This window comes from Cuculus canorus, chromosome 22 (genome assembly GCF_017976375.1).
Source record: "Cuculus canorus isolate bCucCan1 chromosome 22, bCucCan1.pri, whole genome shotgun sequence".
NCBI lineage: Eukaryota > Metazoa > Chordata > Aves > Cuculiformes > Cuculidae > Cuculus > Cuculus canorus.
This window is the reverse complement of record NC_071422.1, coordinates 7,885,595-7,911,169: the sequence shown is the minus strand read 5'-3', so window position 1 is coordinate 7,911,169 and position 25,575 is coordinate 7,885,595. Positions and strand designations below refer to the sequence as shown.

Here is a 25,575-nt window from a genome sequence, read left to right as displayed (position 1 = left end):
CTGAATGAGGAACCCAGACTCCCCGGGGTCCCGTTCCTCTGGAGCGGTGGCAGAACGCCTGACCAGGAGCACAATGTGTTTTAAACTGCAAACGCTGCAGCACCATCAGTCACGTCTAAGTTGCGCGTCAGCTCCTACCACAAGTTGTTGCGTTTCGAGACCTTCATCTTCAAACGCTGCAAAACGGCCCCACTGCAAAGCCACCACCATTCAGTAACACCTCAATCTCTACTGTGAAGCACACGGGTTCCACGCAACCAGAGCCATGGTCACATAGAATAGTTTGGGTTGGAAAAGACCTTAAAGCTCATCCAGCTCCAACCCTGGCCATGGGCAGGGACACCTCCCACTGGATCAGGGGCTCCGAGCCCCATCCAACCTGGCCTGGAACCCCTCCAGGGATGGGGCACCACCACTGCTCTGGGCAACCTGGGCCAGTGTCTCACCACTCTCATGATGAAGAAATTCTTCCTAATGTCCAGGCTAAATCTGCTCCTCTCCAGTTTGTACCTGTTAAATCTCTGCTTCCGATTCTTCAGTAGTTTGAAATCCAGCCAAAGCTTCACAGTTTCTGCTGGAAATAACCCTGCCTTCCCCAGCTCCGCACGAGCCTGGCTCCGCGTGCCCTCCCAGGCCTTGGCAGCTCCTCCCGACACAGATGGCCCGTGCCCCTCCGCGGAGGCAGTGTGGCGATCCCTGGCCGAAGAGACGGCCCCGTTCCTGGCACGGGCTCAGCCTCTGCTGCGCGCTTACCAGAGTAGCGGATTTTGAAGCCTTTTCTGTTGTAGGCGTGATCAGAGGACCAACGGAGATAGACCTTGTTCCCGCTGCTGGTGACGGTCAGAGGGGCAGAGTAGTTCCCACTCAGCGACAGGAGCAGCGGGCTCTGGCCAGAGGGACCTGGAGGGAAGGAGGGAATGAAAGTCAGGGCTGGCACAGACACGCACGGGCCTTGCGTGCCTGGATGAGTTCCTGCAGGAGGAGCAGGCACGTTGTGGAACGGGAGCTTTCACCACGAGCCCAGGACTGGCAGCTCACGCTCGGGGCTCTTTGGAAACACAAGCCCCGGCGCTGACACCTGGCTCCTGGGAAACCGATGGCAAACAAAGCCCGGTTGATTGCAGGAAGAGCAGGACTTTGCTCCAGGCAGCAATGCCTTCAGCTCAGGTCCAGATGGGAAACCACAGGAGCAACAGCACAGGACTTGTGTTCTCCATTTGGTCACAAAGCTGCATCGCTGTGAATACTGACACCCCTTCTCAGTCTGGAGAACTCATGGGCCTAGAAAATAGGGTCTGTATGGCCTTCAGGGATGCGAATCCCATCCTTCCAGCTTGTCCTTTAGCAGCAACCTCCACTACAATTTCTCCCAGGAATCTGATAACTCCTGCCCCTTGGAAAAAGCCTTTAGAATCATCCCAAACTCAAATCATTGATATTATCTTATCCAGAAAATCAACCAGTCTTGGGAAGAGCTTTCTTTAGGTCCAGCGGGAGGCTGCAGGCACAGAGGTGGAAAGCTCTCCCCAAAGTGCTCTGGGAACAGAGATCAACGACGAACAAAACTCTGACGTTTCTTTCCTTCCCCCCTCAGTCACCAGGCAAGTCGAACCGGTGAATCTCTTACCATCAAAGATTTCAAACTCGTCATACTGCTTCTCGCTCAGGAAGTACTCGATGGTGAGGGAGATGTTATACCCAGGCTCCACCTTCACCACCCAAGAACAGGTCTGAAAGTGAGGGTAACTCCCCAGGAAGCTCTGGCTGAGGATCACGCCGGTGGAGTCCGTCATCACCTGGTTCATCGGACAGTGCACTGCAGGGAACGTGAAGGAGAGACAACAGCAAATGAAATCCCCTGTTGTACAGGGGGAGGATGGAAACAAGATATTATGGCCAAGAAGGTCTCCCTAAGTCAGGTCAAGATAGAGCACGGCTCCCACCCAGGTACACTCCCTGCACACCTCGGGGTTCACTGAGAATCCCTAAGCCCTGCTGCAGCTCCAAATAAAGCAAGTTTCCTTTCCCCGAGCAATCACCACGTTCATCCATCACCAGAGGCAAAAAACGACAATGCAAGCAATCTCAACTGTCCTTGCGTTATTCCACATCTCTCTGAACAAATGGCACTGCAACTTAAGTTACAAAAGACTCCCCGGGATTCCCTGGAAACTTTATTATCGGTTTTAGAACAAGGTGTGGAGCTGCAGCCTTATCCCAGGTCACCCTCGGAGCCGTTAGCTAGGACAGAACTCCAGTCCCTTTCCTAATTAGTGCAGACCCTTCAGTTCTGGAAAAATGAAACCCAGCTAGAAGCCCTAAATAAAAAGGCCAGCAAAAACACCCAGGAAGAGGAGGCAAACACACAAGGCGAGCAAAAAGCATAAAAAGAAAGGGATCTTTATTTCTCCATAATTGTCACTACAGCGCAGTGCAAACACTGCACTCGTATTAATAGAAAACAGCCAGAACCATCCAGAAGGAGCAGTGCATTCTTTCCAAATCTTTAATCCCATCGGTGATTTTTTGACCTCTATAAATTGGTGGCCAGATGTAATTTTAGCAGTCCCTTTACCCCCAGGCTAACAACCATCAGTAAATAATTGAATGACCTCCCTTTCTCTCCTTCAGTTCACGCTATTTCAGAGAGAATAAAGCTACAGAAAAATATCCCATTATATGGTAAAAATGTGCGGATAGGAGGGAATGAAGGAGATGAAATAATCACGGCTGGAGTGGACAAAGGTACCAGCAGGAATCCAGGGGATAAATAAGGTAACATGGTAGCACGGAAGCATCTCTGGGATCCCTCCTGAGCGGCAGCAAGGTGCACAGCGCAGCCTACTTGGGGCTTTCATTTCTCTCCCATGTGTGGCACTAATAGAGAAGCTGTTCCTCGCAGCATCGCCTCGCCGGAGGAGCTCACTGCCGGCTCTTCCTTCACTGTTCATGTGTCAGAGCGACCTGGCAGCGCCGAACTCCTCCTCCCCCTCAGGGTAAGGACATTTCGGTGCCTGTTTTAATGACTTCACCAATGCAGTCAGACACTCAGTATCTCAGACCTCTGCTCAGGGAAGTACAAGCTCAAAGTGTCTTCCTGAACTGGAGGTTGGGGTGTAATCGAGGGGTACCTGCTGTAAGGCAAACCCCCTCGGAAGATGTGGAGACCCAGTGGACCCCTCAGGGTCCACGGAGGGTGGAGGAACTTAGAATCATAAATTGTTTAAACTGGAAAAGACCTTTAAGAACATCAGGTCCAACCGTTAACCTAACGCTGCCAAGTTCACCGCTAAACCATGTCCCTAAGCACCACATCCACACGGCTTTTAAATCCCTCCAGGGCTGGTGACTCACCCACTTCTCCGGACAGACCCTTCCAGCGCTTGACAACCGTTCCCATGAATCACTTTCCCTATCATTTATCAGAGGGTGGCTGCAATAAATCACTCAGCAACTCTCTCATGTTATTTGCTGGTTGTTGCTTGAGCCCAGCCAAGGTTCTTGGCCCCGGGACAGGCCGCGAGGCAGGTCAGGAGAACGGCGGTTCCCCGCACAGAGCTGTCTTGCGACCCTCCCCACAAGGTCCTGACGGATGAGCTTGCACTACTGGGACTCTAAAGATCTCAGAATTAACCCCAAGGATGCAGTATATGCAAAGAAATCTCCCTCGCGTGCCATTCGGCTTGCTCCCTCCCTTAGCCAGCCCCTGCTCTCGCAGCAGTCTCCCCCTTTGGAAGCTTTGGCTGCCACGGTGGGCACTCCAGACTTTACCTTCACATGTGGGGGGAGGTCCTTCAAACTGGAGATGAGTGCCTAGTTTGCAGGTCAGGATTTCATTTCCAATCAGGGTAAAGCCAGGAAGGCACCTGTACCTCACTATGTCACCTACGGACAGAAACAGAAACCATCTCAAGGCAAGAGAACGATCAATTCATAGACTCACAGAGCATCTTGACTTGGAAGGGATCCACAAGGATCATCGAGTCCAACTCCTGTCCCTGCACACACCCCGACATTCACATGAGTTCACCAAGGCTGAACCACAGCCGGGGAAGAGGGCACCGCAGGGACCTCTCAACTGTGCTTCTGCCATCGAGCTCTGGCACGACCGCGCAGGAATGAAAGGTGCAGATGCAGAAATAAAAGGCGTAGAAAGGCATGCTGGAGTCTCAGTTGGGATAAACCGCTGTCACACCACGGAGACTATTATGATTTGCGCAAGCTATTTCAGGTGGAGACTTCCCTCAAAGGGAGCAGACAGTAAGAAAAGCTGCTTTACAAAAATCACAGCTATTTTGCCGGCTGCAGACACGCTGAAAATGTGGATGTAACCGTGAGCAACAGCAGAAAATACAAAAAGCACAGTCGATACGGGTGAAAGGTTCTCCAAAACAGAACAACGGCTGCTCAGCTTTCACACAATGCTTTGTTTGAAACACCTGAAAACTATTTATTGTGGCAGAGATTTCTGAATGTTTCCGAACAAGCTCAAGGCTTTCACAAAAGCAAAAGCACTTCTGTACTAACAGAGAGGAAAAGCCTCGGGACAACCGGATCAATTTGACTCTGTACGACCAACGGGTGTGGAGCAAGGTCACGCGCACCTCCCCTTCCCACACAGCACTACACGTGTGACGAGGTCTCCTGAGACCCCAGACACAGGTCTACAACACGCACGTGTCTCCTGTGGGCACTGCCAGCAGCCGGAGAGGGGGGAAGGAGGACCAAGAGGACCGCGAGAGGCTACCTATGTTAAACTCTTCGTTCTCAGTGATGATTTCTGCGTTGGGAACGATGGTGGGAGGCTGACATCTGAAGAGCTGGTAGGCTGAAAGAGAGCAAAGGAAGAGCAGCAGACGTTAAGCCAGGGTGAAGGCAGCCATGACCGCCTGCGTGTGCACTGAGCAAACCCTCCCTCTCCACAAGCAAAAGGAATTGGAAAAGTGCAACCAGCCTTTTCCCCCTCCAACCCCACGGAGATGGCTCCGGTTACTTGTGCTCCAGGGCAGCTTGCTCTGCTTTCTTACACCTAAGAGGAACAGTCTGTATAGATGCAAGTGCCCAGACAGCGCCAGTCCATCTGGATGAACACCAAGCGATAACCGATGGATCCTGATTTGAGGCACCGTTATCAGCACCTTTCAGGACACCAAGAGAGTTGATTTTGGTGACTTCAGTGGAATCACGTCCCTCGCAGCAGAGGGAATCTCAGAAGCTCCAGCACCAAGTAGATTATAACAATAATTATTCAGAGAACTTCATCCTTACTGCCTGTCCTTGAAGAGGGATCACAAAACTCACCCCTTTCTCTTTAATTTGGAATTATTTATCAATGATTGTGTAAATAATTCCAGGAGTGCTAGAGTTTTCAACTGCAAATCCTATTTACAGTCTGCTGTTCAAAAGTAGCGCCTGCAAGGCTGGTGTCAGTGCCTCACATACACCAAAACTGGGCAGACCTTGGACTTTTTGCCCAATTAGACATTTTTTTCGGGGCTGCCACTTGGCTAAATGGGAAAGCGACATCCAGTAAAGGAGCAGAACCAACTCTTTTGGCTCACACACCTGACCGAATACATTGCAAACAGCAAAATTTCCACCAAAAATAGAAAATCCGCTGACACTGAGCAAAAGAGACGTACTGCTTGCAAGCACGCGGGTGGGTGAGGCTCGAGCACTGGGCTGCCGCTGAAAATAAACACACAAGAGCTGGGAGCACTGTTAAATTGAAAGTATGGTACCGGGGACTAAATTAATATTAATGAAAGACATTTTCTGCTATTTACTCAGCACTTCTCTGCATCTTTGCTCCCCCTGCACCTGACCCTGCACAAGCATAACTTCCTCTGAAATTTATATCAGCCCTTTAATTTAAGATACAGGAGCTGCCACTGAATATTAATTCTTACTATCTCCACGATGTCGAACTCTTCGCAGCACGGCGGGCTGGCAGCAACCTTAACGAGGCTTCTGATGATGCTTAAACACACACGTACAGAAGCAGACGCCCCACTGTCTTGCCCCAGTTCCCCTATCCCAATGCTTTCCCAATAAGTGTGTGGACAAACGTGATATTTGGAGATCAGGGAATGCACTGGAGGGATCGCAGCCGCTTCTGGTGAAGATGAGGGACAGGATTACGCACCCCACGTGCACAAGGAGGAAGAAGAACCAACGTAGATGCTGCTACAGTGAGCTCAACTCAACCGGGAGGGTTAAAGGCAAGAGCCAGCTCTGTAACTGGGACAGCCAGCTCTGTAACTGGGACAGCCAGCTCTGTAACTGGGACAGCCATCCCCTTCTTTGCAGTCAAGCACAGAGAACGGATGAGCAAAGGCGCTGGGAGAGCCCGCAGGTGGGACGGGAGAGGAGCGAGAGGCAGCAGGGGAGAACCTTCCTGCCACACAGCAAAGAGCCTTCCCAGGAGGGAACAGACTGATTTGCGATCTTCTGAACAGATGTTTGACAGTGGGGGAAGAAGGAAAGGAAACCGTAACCAAAATTTAAATTAAATGCAATTTAAATAGTGCCTGCCAGCATCTGTTGAAGCGGGAAGATAACCCAGAATTTACAGCATTCATCTCCTCTCCGTAATGGGCCACATTTCAATACAGGTGTGATTAAGGTGGCTTTCAGCACACGGGTGACACAGCACTGGCAAAGCTCCTTTCAACCACGCATCCATTTGTTCTCACCAGGACAACACAGAGTCCCGTCCTTGGAGCCACACTGGGACCCCTGGAGTTCCTGTGCCATAAACCCTTTCCCGTCACGCTCACACATCAGTTTGTGCTGACACCTGAATGAACCCAGTTAATAAGGGGTGCAATGTTATCAGTTTTCAAAGGATGCTCCTGAATGTCTGTGAATCATTCTTTTGTTTCCCTTCTTCCACCCTAAGGAAACATTTCTCTGCAGGCATTTAGCAGCGCAGTGGTTCTGACACGGTGCTGATATCCCTGTACAGGAAAAGACATTTTGAAGCTGACGGAGGACGTCTCCTACGCCCCAGAACTGCCAATGTGCAGAAATGAAAATAAGCACTGCATTTCCTGCAGTTACACCCCAAAGGGTGTTGGCAAGGGTTTAACTGACTGCATCGCCTGAGCCTGGGGTGAAGATTCTTCCCCCTTCTCCCGTCCCTTTCTTGGTGTGCAAGGCACCACACGGAGAACAGGAGGCTGGGAAGGAGGACAATCTCACTCTGGAGGCAACCACCTCACTCCCTTAAATCTTTGGGGTTTGGCTTTATGCCAAAGCCCCAGGTATAAAGGGAGCAATGAGCCAGTAAGTGGCACTTTAATAAAAGGCCAAGTGTTGCTGCAGTGCCCAGCTGGTTACCAGGGTGGGAATGACCACTGGCCTACACCGATACCTGCCAGCACCACCTCCGGACCCCTCACCATGCCTGTGAGTGCCTTTAGAATCACAGAACAGTCAGGGTTGGAAGGGACCTCAAAGCCCATCCAGTCCCACCCCTGCCCTGGGCAGGGACACCTCCCACTGGCTCAGGGGCTCCGAGCCCCATCCAACCTGGCCTGGAACCCCTCCAGGGATGGGGCACCACTGCTCTGGGCAACCTGGGCCAGGGCCTCCCCACCCTCACAGAAAAACATTTCTTCCCAAGACCACATCTCCATATCCTCTCTTCTAGCTCAAAACCATTCCCTCGACTCTTCTCCCTGTACTCTCTGATCAAGAGCCCCTCCCCAGCTTTCCTGGAGCCCCTTTCAGTGCTGGAAGGAACACCCCCATAAATCATCAGCGAAAGGAACCTCAGGGTAAAGTGCTATCGAGATGAGAGAGCAGCAACATATGCTGATGGGCTCCGCCACAGCAATGCCAGCATTTAATTCGCATTACAAAAGGAAGCACTCTCTGAACTGCAGCAGTGTTTACCGACTGCTCGTTTCTGAGCCAAACTGCCTCAACCGTAATTTTTTGCGCAACTGTTATATACGCACCATTGTCTAGAAGCATAAATCTCGGAGTGCTTTGCAGCAGTAAACCAATTCCCTCCGAAGCCCAGCAAACGTTCTTTACGTTCAGCCTATCCATATAACACTCGCCTTTCAGAACTGAACATAAGCTGAGACATTCTGCACAGATTCGTCGCGTAATTCATGGACGGCTTTTGTTGATGATGTTGCCAGCAAATTATCGAAGCAAGAGGAGGTCTCCATTCGTGCTTCCCAAAATCCCAGTACTGCCGTAGGAACTTGTTAGCTAATCCAATTTAAAGTTGGGCTCGGGTTTAGTGGTGGAAAGCAAATGCTCTCTCATTGCGATGTAATTCCCAGTGTCTCTCTTGCGTGGGCTGCACTCACACCAAAGAATCCTCAGTAATTCTGGGATTTACAGGAACCTTTTCCCTCCCCACAGAGATGAAGTCACCTCTCCTAGAATCACAGAACTGTTTGGTTGGAAAAGACCTTTGTGATCACTGCGTCCAACTGTCCCCGTCCACTACTAAACCATCCCCGAGCACCTCACCTGCCCGGCTTTGAGAGCCTTCCAGGGACGGGGACTCCACCACCTTCCTGGGGAGCCTCTGCAGGGCTCGAGAACACTCTCAGTGAAGAAATTTTTCCTGATGTCTAATCTGAACCTCCCTTGGTGCAACTTGAGGCCATTTCCTCTCAGCCTGCCACCTGTCAGCTGGGAGAAGAGACCAACACCCACCTCGCTACACACCCCTTTTTGCAGATGGTGTTAAGGTCTCTGAACACAGATGGCATTTAAAGGCCGTCGAGATGACCCAACTGGTTTATCACAGCATCGGAATGACAACGCCTCACCCGGCTGACGCTGCAGCGAAGGGGAGCTTTAAGTAAACAAAGCAGAGCTATCCATAATGGATCTGCCATGGAGAGGGCGATATTTACAGGCATCACCTTGAGAGAGGCGTAGGGCTGGCACGGCTGTTAAGTTTGCAGGCACTCGATCTGCGCTTGAATTATCGCAACGTTACAGATGGATTTCCACATCTGCACAGGCTGCAGGAACACTTGACTGTGTAAGAGATCTCAAATGTGCAAAACCTGGACCCTTTGTGGAAGATTTCAGGTAGAAGTGTGTTTTTTCCCCATCTTTTGCCCAAAATGAGTCCTCCCCACAACCGATCCACGCCCCTCGGCACCCCGCACGCAGGTACAAAGCACGCATTGCTTGGGTACAGACCGTAGAAATAAATGGCAAAAATCCCTCCGTTGGCTGCATCGCTGTGGAATTTCATCAGGACCTGATTGGAAGAGCTTTGGGCTGATTTCTTTGCCGAGTTGCCAGTGAACACACCAAGCTGCGGGGCTGTTTGCAGTGGCCCATCCCTAAAATCATAGAGCAGAAACACAAGAAAAGAGTATTATTACATCTCCTTAATCCTGTACAACAACCAACCTCCTGCACCGCGTGCACAGGAACTCCTACATGCTCTGTCCTCCTTGTCCCCCCTTTCCTACACCCACACTACAGATTCAGCAGCTCCCTGGGCAGCTGACCTGGACCCCAGCGCCCGCCCTGCTCCTCTGTAACCAGGACAGTCGAGGCAGAGCTCACCCAGCAGACACTTAAAAACACGAACCTCATCCTTAACCTCAGAACTTGAAGAATTATCGGGGTGAGTTTTCCAAAGGAGTTCCACTCCCCGTTTGCACAGCAGACACAGAGAGTTTGGAAGTCAGATATTGACTGAGCGCTTCAAGCTCAAGAATTTGGCCCAAAGCTCCTCAGGCAGTGCAGCTACGTGTGCTCCCCTGAACCTGATGATATGCCATTTCTCTTCCCTTCTCCAAACAGGAAAGGAAGATCTCAGCCTGTAAGGCTTCTGGGGTGAAGAAATTGGTGCCAATTGATTAATTGCCCGTTTTGCACCAGGGGTCACAGTTCGTGTACAGACGCCCCCCCAGAGCCAAAAGATGATATTCCCACTGCTCACACAGCACCCTTGGTATCCAGCAGTCATTCTCTTCACTGACTTCGCACTCCCTGCCTGCACTTTCCAGGAATGTAACATTAATAGTGTTCAGATCGTCATCTTGCCCACTTTGGAGCACATGGTCCCTAATCTGAAGGCCCCATTCAAGCATACAGAGTTCAAAAAATTACCAATCCTCATTCCAAGCATCCCCAGAGGGTACTTCTTCCTACTCCCCAACACAGCGTTACCCACGCACTGTGGCACTGGATGCTCTCTATTGATCAGCAAGAGCACCTTTCTGAAACGGAGCCTCAGCAGCAGCTCCCGACAGCCCTCACAGCTTTGCCGAACCCACCAGACAGTGATGAAATCGTTGTAGGGCTCTGTCTGCAGGACGGTGAAGTTGAGATGGATTCCATATCCCACTGGTACTGTGAGAAGCCAAGTGCAGTCCTGGGAGTTGGGGTACTGGTTGGGGAAGCCCGGAGAGTACACTGTACCATTCTGGGTGGTGACGTTCCCTCCGCAAGGCACTGCAGGTCATCAAACACAAACACAAAACCAATGAAGAAATGTCCCCTCCCAAAGAGTAACTCTTCTATTGTCCATTTTTCTTTGGATAAAAAGATAGCGATTCTGGATACAGGAGGATCCAGCCCTAAAATCTTGGCTTAGCTTGCCTCAAATAATTTCTATCTGTCGCAAACAGATCTATTTCCATTACAATAGATTTATTAAGTAGTTCAGATCTGAAAGGAGACTGCCAGGGCAATTTGTACAGATGTGATAGCCAGGTGCTCAAATACACTCTATCTGTGCCCTACTAGGAGTCTTTGGGCTGCACCAGCTGCATGGAAAACACAGCTCCCGACCAGCTCACACCAGTGGGCAAATCCATCCACTTGTTCTGGCCTGGACCAGAACCGCCGAGCAGCTGGCTTCTTGCAGAGCACATCCGAGCAGGGGGGAAATGATGATTTGTAGGACAGCGGCATCCAATTCATTAATCAATATGACAGTTCTGTTGCACTAGGAGCCTTCCAGGAATAAATGAACTTGCAAACTAAAGAGAGGCAATTAGAAACAGGCAGCGGAAAAGATGGAGGGGAAGAGGACATCCTGCTGAAGGCAGTGCAGGAGGGCCACAGCAGGTCTGTCCTGGATACAAGCACCAGCATCTGGACATCCCTGGCATGGAAGCTCAATGGAAATGATAACAACATCTGCAGCGCGTTACTGGTAACCTGCAACAGCTGAAGGCACGGGGGTAAGCACAGACAGCATCCTCTGCCCAAACCAGCTCTGTGCTAGAAGCCACGCAGCTGTATTAACCCAATCCTTGGCTTTGGCTAACACATCCTTCCTCCTTACCCAATGTATTAACTCAGGCTCAGTGCTGAACACTCTACCCTTCTGTACAGGAGAAGCTCCACAGACTTCTACCACCCGGACTCGACGTGCCAGACGCGAGGGTAGAGCCAGGCTACACATACGCCCTGCCTGGTCCTGCTCTGCTTTCTCACATGGTCTGTCCAGCTGAGAAAAGCACGTGTACTTCTGTAACTCCGTACGCTCCTTTGCTGAAGCAAACACCCAAGAAACCTTGGGGGCCAAACTCCTTTCTGCCTGGTGAATGCCGACTGCTGGGAACGCTCCCTGGAGCAGTGATGAAAACCTCGGCCTCTGCACATTTATTTCAGAATTACAGCTTCTCTTTTAATTAAAAGGGCTTTCAGCTCTGCCCCGCGTGGGCAAGGTGAGGCCGGCAGCCTAAGGCAGCAAGTTCTCGCTGCTTGCTGCTAAGCAAAAATGGGCCATTTTAAGGAAAGCGCTAGAAAAGGAAAGTTCTACGTGGACTTTAGCAGCGCTAACAGCCCCCTGATGTGCACACAGAGAGAAGCAGCAAATGGTCCAGACTGTACCTAACCCCTCACCCCTCTCTGCTGTCAGAAGTGCTGTAGAGTAGGAAAGCCATTAAAAACACAATAAAGAAGGAAAAATTGGATGGTTGCAGCTGGCAGAGCTGACGCCTGAGGCAGACGAGGGCATAACCCCAGTACCACCAGCTTCCCACCCCGTCAGCAGCACCCAGCTGGGCGCAGCAGAGTCTCTCAGCTAACACACATCCCTTGCATCGCTGGGGTCAGGGGAAGTGCGGCTGAGATTTCAGTTCTTTATGCTTTGTGTTCTCTGGGGTTCAAGGACTTAGGAGTTAAAAGAGGAAAAATATCATCTCTCTTTCCCCAGTGCACAGCTCTTGCAGACCAAGCGCCGTACGGTGGCTGGGATAAAGGTCAGTGCTCCTGGGAAACGCGGTGGGAAATCTTCAATAAGCAGTCCTGAACTTCTTAAAGGTTCATATGAAAACCTTCTAAAATAAACCACACAAAACTCAGTCCCTTGGCCCAGAGGATGAAAGGCCAGAACAGCTGTGCTGGGGTTTGAGAAGAGAATCTGGATGTTTGAGCTTCGATGCTTAGAATTGGTTGGATAATAGGAAGAATTTCTTTACTGAAAGGGTTGCCAAGCACTGGAATGGGCTGCCCAGGTTGAGTCACCACCCCCGGAGGTGTTTAAAAGATGAGGAGATGTCATATTTAGGGACATGATGTACTGGTGGACTTTGCAGGGCTCGATCGATGGTTGGACTCGATGAACTTAAAGGTATTTTCCAACCAAAACTGTTCTGCAATTTGTCTGCTTTGACCAGGCTAGAGTACGCTGCACATCAGCTCACTGAGAACACACTGCAACACCTCAGGGGCTGAGGCTTTATTCAAAGCGCACATTCTCTGCCGCCAACCATGCTCCTTTTTCAAGAGAAACTTTCAGCCCAGTAACAAAGCAACAAGTCCAAAAGACGCCAGAACAAAGAGCTGAAGCCTGTTCCCTCCCCAGAAATTCCTGGGTGATCCCAGGGTGACCCCAACACCGTACCTTCACACCTGGGCAGCGGGTGGTCCCAGTTCCTGTTGGTGCCATGCTGGCAGGTCAGGACGGGGTGGCCGATCAGCTGGTAGCCAGGCAGGCACTCGAAGGAGATGGACTGCCCAACGTTGTAACCCGCTCCTCTTACAACACCGTTAGCAAAAGGTTCCGGGTCCGGGCATTCCTGCAACTCGTAGGCTGAGAAAGGAAAATAAAGAGGAATGGTTCATAGAATCCTAGAATAGTTTGGGTTGGAAGGGATCTTAAAGATCATCCAGTTCCACCCCCTGCCATGGGCAGGGACACCTCCCACTGGATCAGGCTGCCCAAGGGCCATCCAACCTGGCCTGGAACCCCTCCAGGGATGGGGCAGCCACAGCTTCTCTGGGCAACCTGGGCCAGGGCCTCACCACTCTCATGGTGAAGAAATTCTTCCTTATGTCCAGTCTAAATCTGCCCTTCTCCAGTTTATACCCATTGCCCCTCATCCCATCACCCCAAGCCTTTGTAAACAGTCACATGGCATTTTCTCACAAAAGCATGACCAGAACAACCCCAACCCTGCTTGGCTGCTTCCTCCTCATACAATGCTTTAACTGAAGGAGCTCAACTTCAATGCACCACGCACAGAGCGGCAGGAAGGCTGAGGGAAAAGCCTGCTGCTGCTTTGTGCAGCCTTAGGTGCGAGCACTGGGGCTGCCCTGCTCCGCCCCAGCCTCGGAGCCCCAACTCCCCGAGTCACCGCGCACCTCACTGCGCACTGGGAAACCTGCCTTGTTTTTCAACCGAACGTGGACAACCCTGACGAGAGATGCAAGTCAATCGGCTAACATGTTCCACCTGGCACTATAAATTACCGGTCAGCCTTGCTAGAGCTAATTTGCATAGCCATTTCCAGGAGATTACCCAGAGTGCCTCACAGAGCACAGTCCTTCCTACATTGTGCAGCAGCGCATGAATTATATGGTGCGCGAACAGGACAGCCAAGATAAAATTAATGTTTTCAATTAAGGATGAGTAGCGGCTTTTACTGCTATTTCTGGGTAGCCAGCCCTTTGTCAGTCCTTGGCTGTGTCGCACAGCTGGAGACACACGCTCCATCTTTCCCACTCGTCGGATCTCTCCCCCAGGCAGCAGGTGGATCACTTGGCTCCCAGCTGCTGCGTAGCAACGCCCATCCTCATCGTATTCAGTACCCAACCTGTCCTGGGCATCCTTTGCCCCTTCATATTCCCATAAGTCAAGGAGAGGAAGACAGAGGACACCGAGGGGTTTTGCAAAGACGCTCATCAAGGCAGAGCTGGGGATCAGACAGGGCCAGAAATTCACGTTCTCTTTCAACAGGGCAAACACTCACACCTGGCTGGGTGCAGCCCCAGTCCAGAACCTTCACAGAGCAGAAAACCCAATAAGAGGAGCATTTCCAGGGCTTTGCTTTGCTGGCTTCAGGGGCAGAAGCCCTGCAGCTCTGAGGGCACAATGTTTGAAACCAGGGAGCACCCCGAGGACTCAGGCTGGGCAAGAAGGTAGGAACCTCCATCACCCATCACCTCAAAAAACTACACTGAGGGCATCTTTCGATTTTAATAGCTTATTTCTGTGGTTTTACTCCAGGTATCCATGGCAGCCCCACTGTTACATTATTTGTCTCTTCGCTCCTTTATACATTTCCCTCCACCAGCCGGCTCCAGCACAAAGCTGGGCCACAGCTAAGGATGTGTTTGGACTTCAGTGGAGACTGAAAAGCAGCTGTAAAATTCCAGAGCAGAGTCAGGGCTGCTGAGGACTCTCCTCTTTGCACTGACAGTCGACAGAGCCAAGATCTAAGTGAATCTGGCTGGAATTAATTCAAAGGCATTTCACTGTCACAAAGCACTCCAGGAACATTTGTTACTTGCCGCAGGCGTAAGTCCGGGTGAACAGATCTCAGTTATTAGGATTAAGCATGGCCTTCATGTAACACCTTTCCACTCATTTGGATTAAGTCTTCGCGGAATTAATTCAACAGAATAGCAACAACCATGATGCCTGCCCTCTCTCCACCACCTTTCACCTGGGGACAGGATTGTCCCGCTGCTGCTCATTTTGCAGCCTCCTTACCTTGGTATTCCAGCTTGAAGCCCGGCTTGTTCTGCGAGTGGTCGCTGTGGAAGTACACGGTGGTTTCATGAGAAGTTGACAGAAGGGAACCGGGGATTTCGGTGCCGCTGAACCGTCCGATGACGTTACTGGTGTCATACGGCCCATTACGGACTTCAACGAAGTCATGGTTTGGCTCAGTGGAGAAGTTTAGGAACTGGATGTGAGCACCTGGAGTGGAAGAATGAAGAGTCAGCCTTTAAAGCCATACCCAAGCCTCAGCACATCGGCACGGCTCCCCCAGTGATGCCCAGCACAGCCTGGTCAGTCAGCAGGAGCACGTTTACCATGGTGGGGTGCAGGGTGCCTGCAGGTGTAGGCTTCAGACAAGCTCAGGCTACCAATGCCCGTAGTTTCACGCTGCTGGAGCTCCTGCGCGTGCCTCTCTCTCTGCCTGACACCACAGAAACGCAGAAGGCAGGCACAGAGCTCCATGGATCACCCCTCGCCAAACGGAGTGCAGCCAGCTCAGATGGCAGGACAGACTGAGCCAGGCGTTTCGTTTCCCCGGCAGCAGAATTAGTTCAGGAAACCCAGAAAGTCAGTGACTCTTCCAGGTGTGCAACACTTGTCCCTCCCGGCAATCGGGCACCCTGATGGGGCTGGCCTGGAGCAAAGCTGAGCTGGAGGAGTGCAAATCCTTCTCTTACGAAGGGCTGGGGAGATCCTAGCTTTGAATGTGCTGATGCTGCACGAACTCCAGCTGAGGGAGGATATTATCTGACACAAGCTTTGGTCACGTGTGTCATTTATGAAGGGTGATGCAGCTGGTGATGCTCTAAGGCTGTTACAAACGTCAGTAGTTCAAGACAGGGAAGCACGCCAGCGCACTGAAGGAGGATGTTAGAGCTGATCCAGAGGCGTGTGTGCAAATCCCTGCAGCCCCGTCACACTCTACGGTGACTCGTCAATCAGCTTTTCAAAAACACGTTTATCATTTCACAGCATCCTACAAATGCATCTCCAATAGCAAGTGTGATCAGAGGTCGAACACCAGAGCTTCTGTAACTCATCTCGGCCAGCAACGCCTCCAGTACTGACCACGGACTGACTGATTGAACAGGGTTGGTACCTTCCCATCATCTTTCCTGTGGCAGCATCACACCAAACCCCACTGTCTTACCAAACCCCACCGGCAGCAATATCCTCCACGTGCAGTCCAGGTTGCTTGGATAGTTCCCTGGGAACCCCGGGCTCAGGAGCACTCCTTCCATCTCTTCCGCTGTTCCTCCACACTGGGCTGTAAAATCGACAGCATGAATGGTCAGGATCACTAACGGGTCTCTCTGGACGATGCCCACAGCTGGCCAGCTGCATGGGAACAGGGAAATTAAAAACCAAGAAGAGAAAGAGGAAAGCCTGCTATGGAATAGCACGAAGTTTGCCAGGCACTGCGTGCCCACATTACTAATGCCTGTGCCTTTCTCCTGCCCTCTGGAGATAAAAGCCTGGACCAAGAGGTCCAGTTTGGGCAACCACATGGGGAGAGGCAGATCTGAGCCGCAAGACGAGAGATGGATGCTCTGTTCTGTCCACAGACATCATAACAGCACACATGAAGCACACAGCACTTGTTTGAGTTTTTAACCACCTTGAAAAATGACTGTGAAGAAAATAGCCTGATCCCATTTCAACTCCAGTTACGGCTACTTCTTCTTCTGGTTAACAGAGCTACCTCGACTGCTGCACTTGCCCATCTCTGGGCAACTACTGATAAACACAGAACAGCGTGTTTGCACACTGACTGAAGTAAATTTCCTACCAAGAAGTGATCTACAGATGACAGCGCAAAATATGTTTACAAAAGGCATCACATGAAATCTAAACATAGATAGTGAGTTCTCATGCTTATCTGGACGCCCTCTACCTCGTTGCGGTAATGCCATCCAGCTGAATACACCCAGGTGTGCTCCTAACACGTTCTGGCAGCGGAGGTGCAGACTCCCTTTGTCCACTAGCTCATTACGTGTGTACTTGCTGCTAACAAGGTTTCTCCCAGAAGACTTCTCTCTTTTTCCTCTAATGGCTCTTTAATAGAACTACTCCTACATTATTTAGAAGTCAAGCATCTGGATGAAGTAGACCAAAAGAAAATCGGCACGCTCGGCCAGGGAAGCAAGCTGTTCCCTGGGCAAGGGAAGAACCAAAGCCTGGGTTCCGTGGGGGCAGCAGGACAAGGTTTAGACACACGATGAGCACAGGACAACGACTTCGAGCTGTCAGAGCGGGGTGCCGTCGCGGCCCCTCAAAGGAAGACGGTCACTCCGGAGGATGGGCGCTCGGCTGCAGAGATGTTTATGCCTCTCTGAAGCCGGATGACCTTCTTCAGTCAAGTGCAATGAAAGCCGAGGGATGCAAACAGACGGGTGGGTGGGTGTTTGCACCCCTGCACTTGGTCACAACCACCCAAATCCAAACCATCTGCACCAGTATTTACGCTGTGACAGCGCCTGGTGGGCAAAGCTCGACCCGGCAAAATCCTACGGAACTACAGGTGCTGATTAAAGGGAGAAAACTTGCAACGTTTAAAATCATCATCAGCTGGATGATAAGGTTGGGATTCTCCTCCAGGCTGGAGTCCCCAACTCTAACGCTGAGCTGAAGGCCTTCTGATTTCTGTCAAAGCGACTCCCATGGGGACGAGTCCTTTAGCTCAGCCATTCTGCTGCAAATGTCTCTGTATTTATTCCTGGCCTGCAGATCATCGGATAAAAGAACTGTTAGCTCTTATAATTACTTTAAAGCAAAATGATGTAAGCTAGAACAGCAGGAGCCTGAAATAACTGTTAACTAAAGCTATTAAATGCATAAATGTCTTTCTCAAAGCTGTAAAATGCGCAATATGAATATTAAACACCTAGATTTGCTAAAAGCAAAATACTGAAAATAATCCAGAGACTCCAGCAAGCTCTCTTCACCTCTGTGTCAGTTCTCCTTAGGATTACTTCTTTCATGGTGGAGATCAGCTGCCTGGTCCTTCCCTCTTAAGGTCTGAACCACTCGGCAGTCTCAGCCCTTCTTCTTGGAGGGCATCATGGGCAAAAAGCTGTCTAAACAGCAACCCGGCTCCCGGCGGTCACACAGGACCTGCCAGGGACCAAGCGGTGTGGTTTGGAGATACTGGGAGAGTGACCAGGCCCCATCAACGCTGCCGTTTCAGTGACATCAAGATGCATTTCATAGAAATAAAAAACAGTCTGCAGAGCTTCGCTTAAGATGGAAAAAAACCTCTCCACCCATAACCCCAACCCATCTGCAGTATAAACGGGTTTTAGGTTTTCCCTTTTGAATGGATTTTTTTAGGAAGTGGTTTTGTATTCCACGTTTTAGACTGTAGGCACATTTTTAGCATTCCAGATAAAGCCTCCTGCAGCCCGGAGGGACCTTTCCATTGAAATCTCCTCTTGCAACAAACACAGATTTTCTCACACTCCATCTCACTTCCAATACAAATCTTAATTTCTCTAACACAGACCTTTACATTTTTTTTTGAGAGAGAAGTGCTATAAATGTCTGCCAGGTACGAGAGAATGAGAGTCCTACCGATGCAAAGCGGAGGTGGGTAATTCCAGCGGCGGACGGTGCCCGGCATGCAGGAGATGTGCGAGTGGCCCTGGAGGAGAGGAGAGCAAGAGACAGGGTTTGGAAGGTCTCTCTGTATCCCCCGGGAGTTTATTCTCCTCCTTTTTGTTGGAAGACGTTCACTACCTGAAGCGCGTAGCCTGGTTCGCACTGGAAAGAGACGACATCGTTCACTAAATAGCGCTCGCCGATCTTCAGGCCGTTCCCGGGAACGGGGGGCTCCGGGCAGCTGGACAGACCGACGGCTGCGAAGGAAAAGCAAGAGGAGTGTGCCAGGGAGCAGGGACGGGGTCTGCACCGAGGGCAGAAGGAATGGAAACACAAACCTTCATTTTATCCCTTCCCCTCCTTACCAACCACCTCCACCTCAGACACCGCGTGGGGAAAGTCCTGTGGCCTTTGTATTCTCCACAGACAGCCCGGAGCCTGCAAGCATTCCCCGGTGGTACCGGCTCCGGCCACGGTCCAGAGGTATCCATGTCCAGTGCCTCCACTTTAGCTGAGCACAAGTTTTTCAAGGTACAAAGGTATCACAAATCAGTTTGTGATTCGTGGCCAAAACCACTTTTGACCGAACCTTAACGACCGGATGGAAGAGCCGTCTCCGTGACAGCGGAGCAAAGCAAAGACTCCTTCTAAATGGTTCCTGAACCAAAACACCCACCACAAACCCTCACCATCTGAGGTCCACACCCATGTGATGCCATATGTGCCTTTACCAACCAGTCAGCATCTGACAGAAGATGGGAGAGGAAGCAAGGGAGCATCCTGGCAACGTCAGGGGTGTTCGCTATGTGTTGTAGGGCACTTGTCCCTTTCTAGGTAGGGACAGCGTGGTTTCATTCTCCAGCCCTACTCCTCCTGTTTTCAATTACAGACTGAATTCACCATGAGATACAAGCAGCAGCAAGCACGGCCGGTCCCTGACGGTGCCTGTGGCCTACAAAAATGTCATTCCATCCCATTTCCATCTGAGCTACATTTACAAGTGGGAATATCCTGCTGCAAACCCAATTCGCAGTCCCCAAGGCCATGTGTCCTTTTCACCCATGCTGCTCCCTCTTCCTCCTGCAACACCAACGGGAGATAAAACGAGGTCTGGTGTCGCACCCACTGCGGCTCAGCCGCCCGCCAGCACCTCCCTCGCTCTCGGCGCTGGCAGTTGCCACTAAACGATAACCTGCCTCCCCGCAAGGGCTGATGCTCGGCGTGAACCCCCCAGGCTGCAGGCTGAGCCGAACAGAGATGGAAAAAGAAAGGAGAGAGGAGATGCTGACTCTCCTCCTGAAACCCGAATCACGCTTCCCAGCAAGAAAACACACAGTCCCTCCTCACACCCGGCTGTGCTGCTTGACCTTCAGAGAGAAAACAGCTCTAACTAACCGCCCGTTCAGATCAGTGGGCACCGAGTTTCACTCTGTCCTACATGGCACTTGATCTGCTTTAGCTTTCGAGCATGCAGAGATAAGAGCTTTGCTGGAAGAATCCAGCGAGGGCGAAACGGGGGAAACACACTCTGGTGGTTTTGCTCATGTCTCAAAACTTCCCTGCAGCACCTCTAAATGAACAAAGGCAAAACCTGGGGCTCACAGCTGTGAAATTCCACTCGTACAAGCACAGCAAAAAACATTCTTCCCAGCTGCCCTGAAAATCAACACCTACTAATTGTCTCAGCAAAGAAACCAAACAAGCCTGATAATCCCAAGCCTCATGAAAACCCTGAGCGTGATCGTTGCCAATAGGGTAATAAGATCCTCAAAGAACTTATTGATTGAAATAGAAATGAAGAAGAAACAAGAGATGCAGCAAGGGAATTTCTATAACAACATCCATTTCCCCAGAGCAATCCGGGGCGCTCTGTATCTCCCCAGCGGTTTTAGTTGCTGTAATCTCGCTGGATCCATCAATATGCAAGGTTTCAGCTTGCAACCCCAGTAAAACCTGGAAAGCTCAGTACCAGTTGGCCCTCTAAAGCACACAGCGCCCGCAGCCAAGCAGCTCTGCCATTTCTGTGGATTGTTCACAAAATGAAATGCACTTTCAAATCTATTTGCCGCTCTGGAAAAAATAAACAGAACGCTGGTTGGCTTCAGAGACAAACACAAGGTTTGCGATCAAAACCGATTGTCAGACACGGTGTCCAGCAAGAAGCAATTATGTTTGCATTGCCCCAAGGAAGATTGCGTGAACAGAGACAGCAGCCCCAGCACATCTCTCATCAGCTCCCCATCACCGCTCCCAGCACCGGGACAGACCCAGAGCATCACCACGCATTAACCAGTCCCCCGAGAGCTGCACAGAGACCGGGCAGGCTCCGGGCCCGCTGCACCCGCATCGTTAGCACGCTGCAAATGCACAGCCTGCTTGCTTTCCTGACCGCTAGCTAAACACTCGATTTACATGCACTGAGCAGAGCCGAGAGCTGCCGCTCGGCACCTGCTTGCCGGCACGCTCTCTGTGCTGCTGCCAGGCTGCGTCTGAGTAATTCCAGCCCTTGGTACGGCACCATCGGCGAGGTAACAGCCACCATCCTGCTGACCCACTGCAGCTCAGCTGTACATCTCCCCTGCACGGACATCTGCTCCAAGAGCAGGAATCAGAACACAGACATGGGGGAGAATAAGTCCTTGGCATCCTTATCCAAACCTGACAGCCCTTTCCCAAGAGAGTCTCTTCCCTGCCACGTCTCGCAGTTCTGGTCTTAGAATCATGGAATCATTAAGGCTGGAAAAGACCTTTAAGATCATCAACTCCAATCAGCCCAACACCACCACGCCTACTAAAAAGTCAGGTTTGGTCTCTTCCCGCTGAGCATTTCTTTATTCATGCACTGTGCCTGTATATCACTCTATATAATGATGTTCTTGGGGCTGAGTAGCCAAGAACCAAAGGCAGGCTTGCATTAGAGCCGCTGGAAGCAAAGCGCTGCCGTTCTGCCAGGATGTTGGCATAATCCATAACGGATGAACCCACTGAACTGTCCAACACAGAAGAGGGGTAGAAAAAGAGTGGGTACCCACACTTGGGCCAGTACTTGCTTTGGAACATGATCTCAAAGTTTCCCATTCAGCTGACGCCAACGTGCCTCCTTGAGCTGGAGACTGAAAAAAGCACTGCCAAGTGTCACGTTGGTCATATTCACCCGCGCCCTGTAAACACACACTGTGAGGCTTTATAAGGTGTGTCAGGACAATGCAGATGGGTTTAGAAGGCGCTTCCATGTACCAATGGGTAGAAGTAAAAAGCAACATCTGCAGGAATAATTGCTGCAACAGCCCTGCTGGGAGGGTGGCCGTGCATTCGTACCAGTCACACGGGAGGTAAATGATGCTGCCCGGGCACTGCACCTCCAAACACAGGGCAGAGGCACCACAGACAAACGAGCTGCAGCACCATCCTGTGAAGGGAAGCTGCCCAGTGTTTGCCCAGTCTCCAGCCCTGGCATTTTTCATGCACAGGCTGCATACAGACGTGTAAAGTGAGTAATCTTGTTTTCTCTCATACCTGACCCTGCTGTCAGCAGGAGATGTGATGAGATGACCTCTGAGGTCCCTTCCAACTGGAATTCTCCCATAAAGATCTGTCTAGCCCTGCACGCTGTTCCCAGCAATGACCAATATTGAATTCTCCTATGAAAGACTGCACAGAGCAGGCAGTCCCTCCCAGCCTCTGGCAAGCATCATTTTAGCCACGTCCTGAGCTAAGACCTCAGTGCTGTGTTGAACAAGCCAGCCCTCCATGAATTTTTAATCCCTTGGCCTCCAAAACTCCTCCTGTGCTACAACACAGAAACCAAACAGCTGCTACAAAGTGCATTGGCAGCAAGACGCAGGTCAACTCGTGATCCCACACCTCCTCTGCTGCATCTCTTCTCCATTTAACGCTCCCTCTCTGCAACTCAAGAGCAGGGAACGTACGCATTGCTCTTAAGGGCTCACTGCCCCGTCCCCACTAAGCAGCTTCCACTCCTACAAGGAGACGGCTCTATAATCATTTCCCCATCGCTCAGAGGAACTGCGAGATCAAGGCTGAATTGCTCTTACTTTTGTATTCCAGGTGAAAGCCGGCAGCAGAGACGCTGATATCCGAATAGAAATGCAGATAGAGTTGGTTTGAAGTGCTGTTCAGCAGCGCAGGCACTGTAGTTCCTGGGAAAACAAGAGGTGCACAAAGATACTGAAGAGGATTCTTTCTTCCTCCTCCATGTCCTCCGAGACTCGCTGCAGAAGAGGCTGAGAACAGAAAGTCCTTTAACTTGACAAGCTCTGTTGGTTTTGATCAGGTTCTAATGAGGCCAATTGAGAAATACCCCAGGCCTCTCTGCAATGGCCTTTTCAAATCCTACAGATGATTTTCATCATGTGAAGTCCTACCACTTACAGACCAGGCAGAGCAAAAGCAGCGAGAAGGGAACAAGTGATGAGAAACAGCGTGGGTGGAGCGTGGGTCCCCCAAAAGGTCCAGATTCCCTCTCCTGCCTCGTTCCCTGGAAGCTGCTGCCACAGCAGGTCAAGGTGGTTTTAGCTGAAATGCAGCTCTTGGAGTGCTGGCGTCTGCTCGTCTTTGTGCGCGGCCCTTCTCCATACCAATCTCACAGCACTTTTGTTTATTAAACAAAGAAGAATCGGGGCTGTGGGTTTGCAAGCACCTCTGCTATTTGCAAGCTTTACAGCGCTCCTGGGCTCCCTGCTCTGCTAAAAACCACAGTCCCCACCGGCGAGCAAAAGTAAGGTGGGTCTGTAGCCCTGCATCCATTTTGGTGCAAATCAGCCAGGTTTGGTGCGTATCAGCTGATCCCACGGGACCTGCAGCGCTGGTGGAGCTCCCACCTCTACGCTGTGGAAGCATTCGTGGGTGTTTGCAAAACCCCCACATCCAACCCACTGAGGAGGCTCTGCATCAACATTTCCTGCAGGACAGCAGCCCAATTCCAGGTTCAAAGCACACGACCCCCTTTAAGCACATGCTTAGATCTATTCCGAGTTCTTGAAGCATTTAAGCATATGCTTAATTCTACACAGGAGCTGCAGTTCAGCTGAGGTGAACAGGAATTCAGCGTGCACTGATGGGCTTCACCCAACATGAGGCGAACACCTACCCGAGAAACTTCCCAGCATGGTGGCCGTGTTATCTCCTCCATCGAACACTTCCAGGGAATCCCAGTTCTGCTCAGTAACAAAACTGATCACCTGGATCTGAAGCGGAAAAAAAGAAAGAAGTAGTAGTACGACTCCTGTAATCATGCTAATAAAGCAAAATATTAATTGAAGGGGTACTAATCAGGTTAGGACCATCCCTGGGGCTTTAGGTCAGCACTGCTAATGCTCTGGCAAAGCCTGGAGACCTGTGGCCTCTGATCGCCCCCAGTTGGGTTACACAGCTCATCCCAGCAACTCCACACTCCCAACCTCGGCCGGGGGTGCCGGCGGCGGCTGCAAAGGGAGAGCTCCAGTAACGTCACAGCTAATTCACAGCAGCCGAGAATCTGAGCCTTTTCCCCCAGTTTTCAGAATCCCCTCAAGACTTTTGCAACACTTTCATGTGAAAGCAACCACGAGCAATCCAGGAGCTAGAATAAAGCCAAAGAAGCCCGCGTTAAACCACAAGATATTTTTCAATCTAATGAAGCTACTGCACCTGCCTTGTTTCTCAGCTTTAATCAAATCACTCCGGTTGCGTTTCCAACCTCCTCACCCTTCCCTGCTGGCCCCATGAGGTTTGGCAGCTTAAGGACATCACTCAACTCCATCAGCTTGAACTTCAATGCAATCCTCAAACCAGTAACATCAGGAGATCTCATAAATCTGCATTACACTGAAAAGCAGCTGATACTTCAGCAAAGATCTCCGTGTCACTGCACAGATTTGTTTTCCTTGATGACTATTAAAATGGATTCTGCCTTTAGTCCTAAATACCGGGAGTCCCAAGAAGTCAGCGTCCCATTAAGAGAAATAAGCGGTGCTGTACATCACGTTTAGTCAACAGCCCGAGAGAGTCAGACGGCAACCTGGGAGAGAGCCAACAGCACTGGGGAAAAACAGCTTTAATTTATAAGCTCGAGACGCAATTTTCCAACACTGAGCACCTCAAATTAAACTTCCAGGCCAACAACCTGAATAATAAAGACCCTTAAAGACAAAGCAGGAGCATAAATGACCGGTACAGCCTGGCTGCAAACAAAAGGCTCCATCTCAGCAATTCTGGCTGCTGGAGCTCCTTTGCTTCCAGACTTCACGCACTCGCTTATCGCAGAGCTGCAACTCTTTGAGGTCTCTTTGGATGAAGATTCCCTACCAAGCCGAATGCTTCTGAATTCAGAGGAAGTCAGGAAATTCAGGATTCAGTGAGGGGCTGAGGCTTGGGAGAGACGGAACGCACTGTGAGCCCTGACTGCCCGCACACGGATACACCCGCGTGTACAGACGTGGATACACAAACACACACACGGATACACACACATGTACAGGCACATGAGCACACAAACATACATGGACAAATACACCTATGTGCAGAGATACACGCACACAGACACACACGTGCGTGCACACAGCCGGGGCAGGAGCACCCCCCATCCGAGGACACACGGAGAGAGTTGGGGTTGTTCAGCCTGGAGAAGAGAAGGCTCCCAGGAGACTTTATAGAGACCTTCCAGTACCCGAAGGGGCTACAGGAAAGCTGGAGAGGGGCTGTTCATAAAGGTTTGGAGTGATAGAACGAGAGGGAATGGGTATAAACTGGAGAGGGGCAGATTTAGACTGGACATAAGGAGAATTTCTTTACCATGAGAGCGGGGAGGCCCTGGCCCAGGTTGCCCAGAGCAGTGGTGGCTGCCCCATCCCTGGAGGGGTTCCAGGCCAGGTTGGATGGGGCTTGGAGCCCCTGATCCAGTGGGAGGTGTCCCTGCCCATGGCAGGGGGTGGGACTGGATGGGCTTTGAGGTCCCTTCTAACCCAAACTATTCTATGATTCTACGCACACACATGGGGACGCACTAATGTATGTGCACACAG

At 51.0% G+C, this 25,575-nt stretch overlaps 1 protein-coding gene across 3 annotated transcripts in view; it reads right to left on the bottom strand.

Annotated features, from left to right (window-relative positions):
• CSMD2 (CUB and Sushi multiple domains 2) overlaps positions 1-25,575 on the bottom strand; it is a 295,469-nt gene that overhangs the window by 41,409 nt on the left and 228,485 nt on the right. For all 3 annotated transcript variants that reach the window (XM_054086316.1, XM_054086315.1, XM_054086317.1), the window contains 13 exons: positions 23,664-23,760; positions 22,609-22,713; positions 18,692-18,810; positions 18,527-18,596; positions 16,107-16,223; positions 14,945-15,154; positions 12,854-13,042; positions 10,272-10,449; positions 9,181-9,326; positions 4,748-4,828; positions 3,772-3,885; positions 1,628-1,816; positions 754-900 (listed from right to left, as the gene is read on the bottom strand). In XM_054086316.1, coding sequence (XP_053942291.1) covers positions 754-900; positions 1,628-1,816; positions 3,772-3,885; positions 4,748-4,828; positions 9,181-9,326; positions 10,272-10,449; positions 12,854-13,042; positions 14,945-15,154; positions 16,107-16,223; positions 18,527-18,596; positions 18,692-18,810; positions 22,609-22,713; positions 23,664-23,760 — 1,762 coding nt within the window. The remainder of the gene's footprint in view (positions 1-753; positions 901-1,627; positions 1,817-3,771; positions 3,886-4,747; positions 4,829-9,180; positions 9,327-10,271; positions 10,450-12,853; positions 13,043-14,944; positions 15,155-16,106; positions 16,224-18,526; positions 18,597-18,691; positions 18,811-22,608; positions 22,714-23,663; positions 23,761-25,575) is intronic.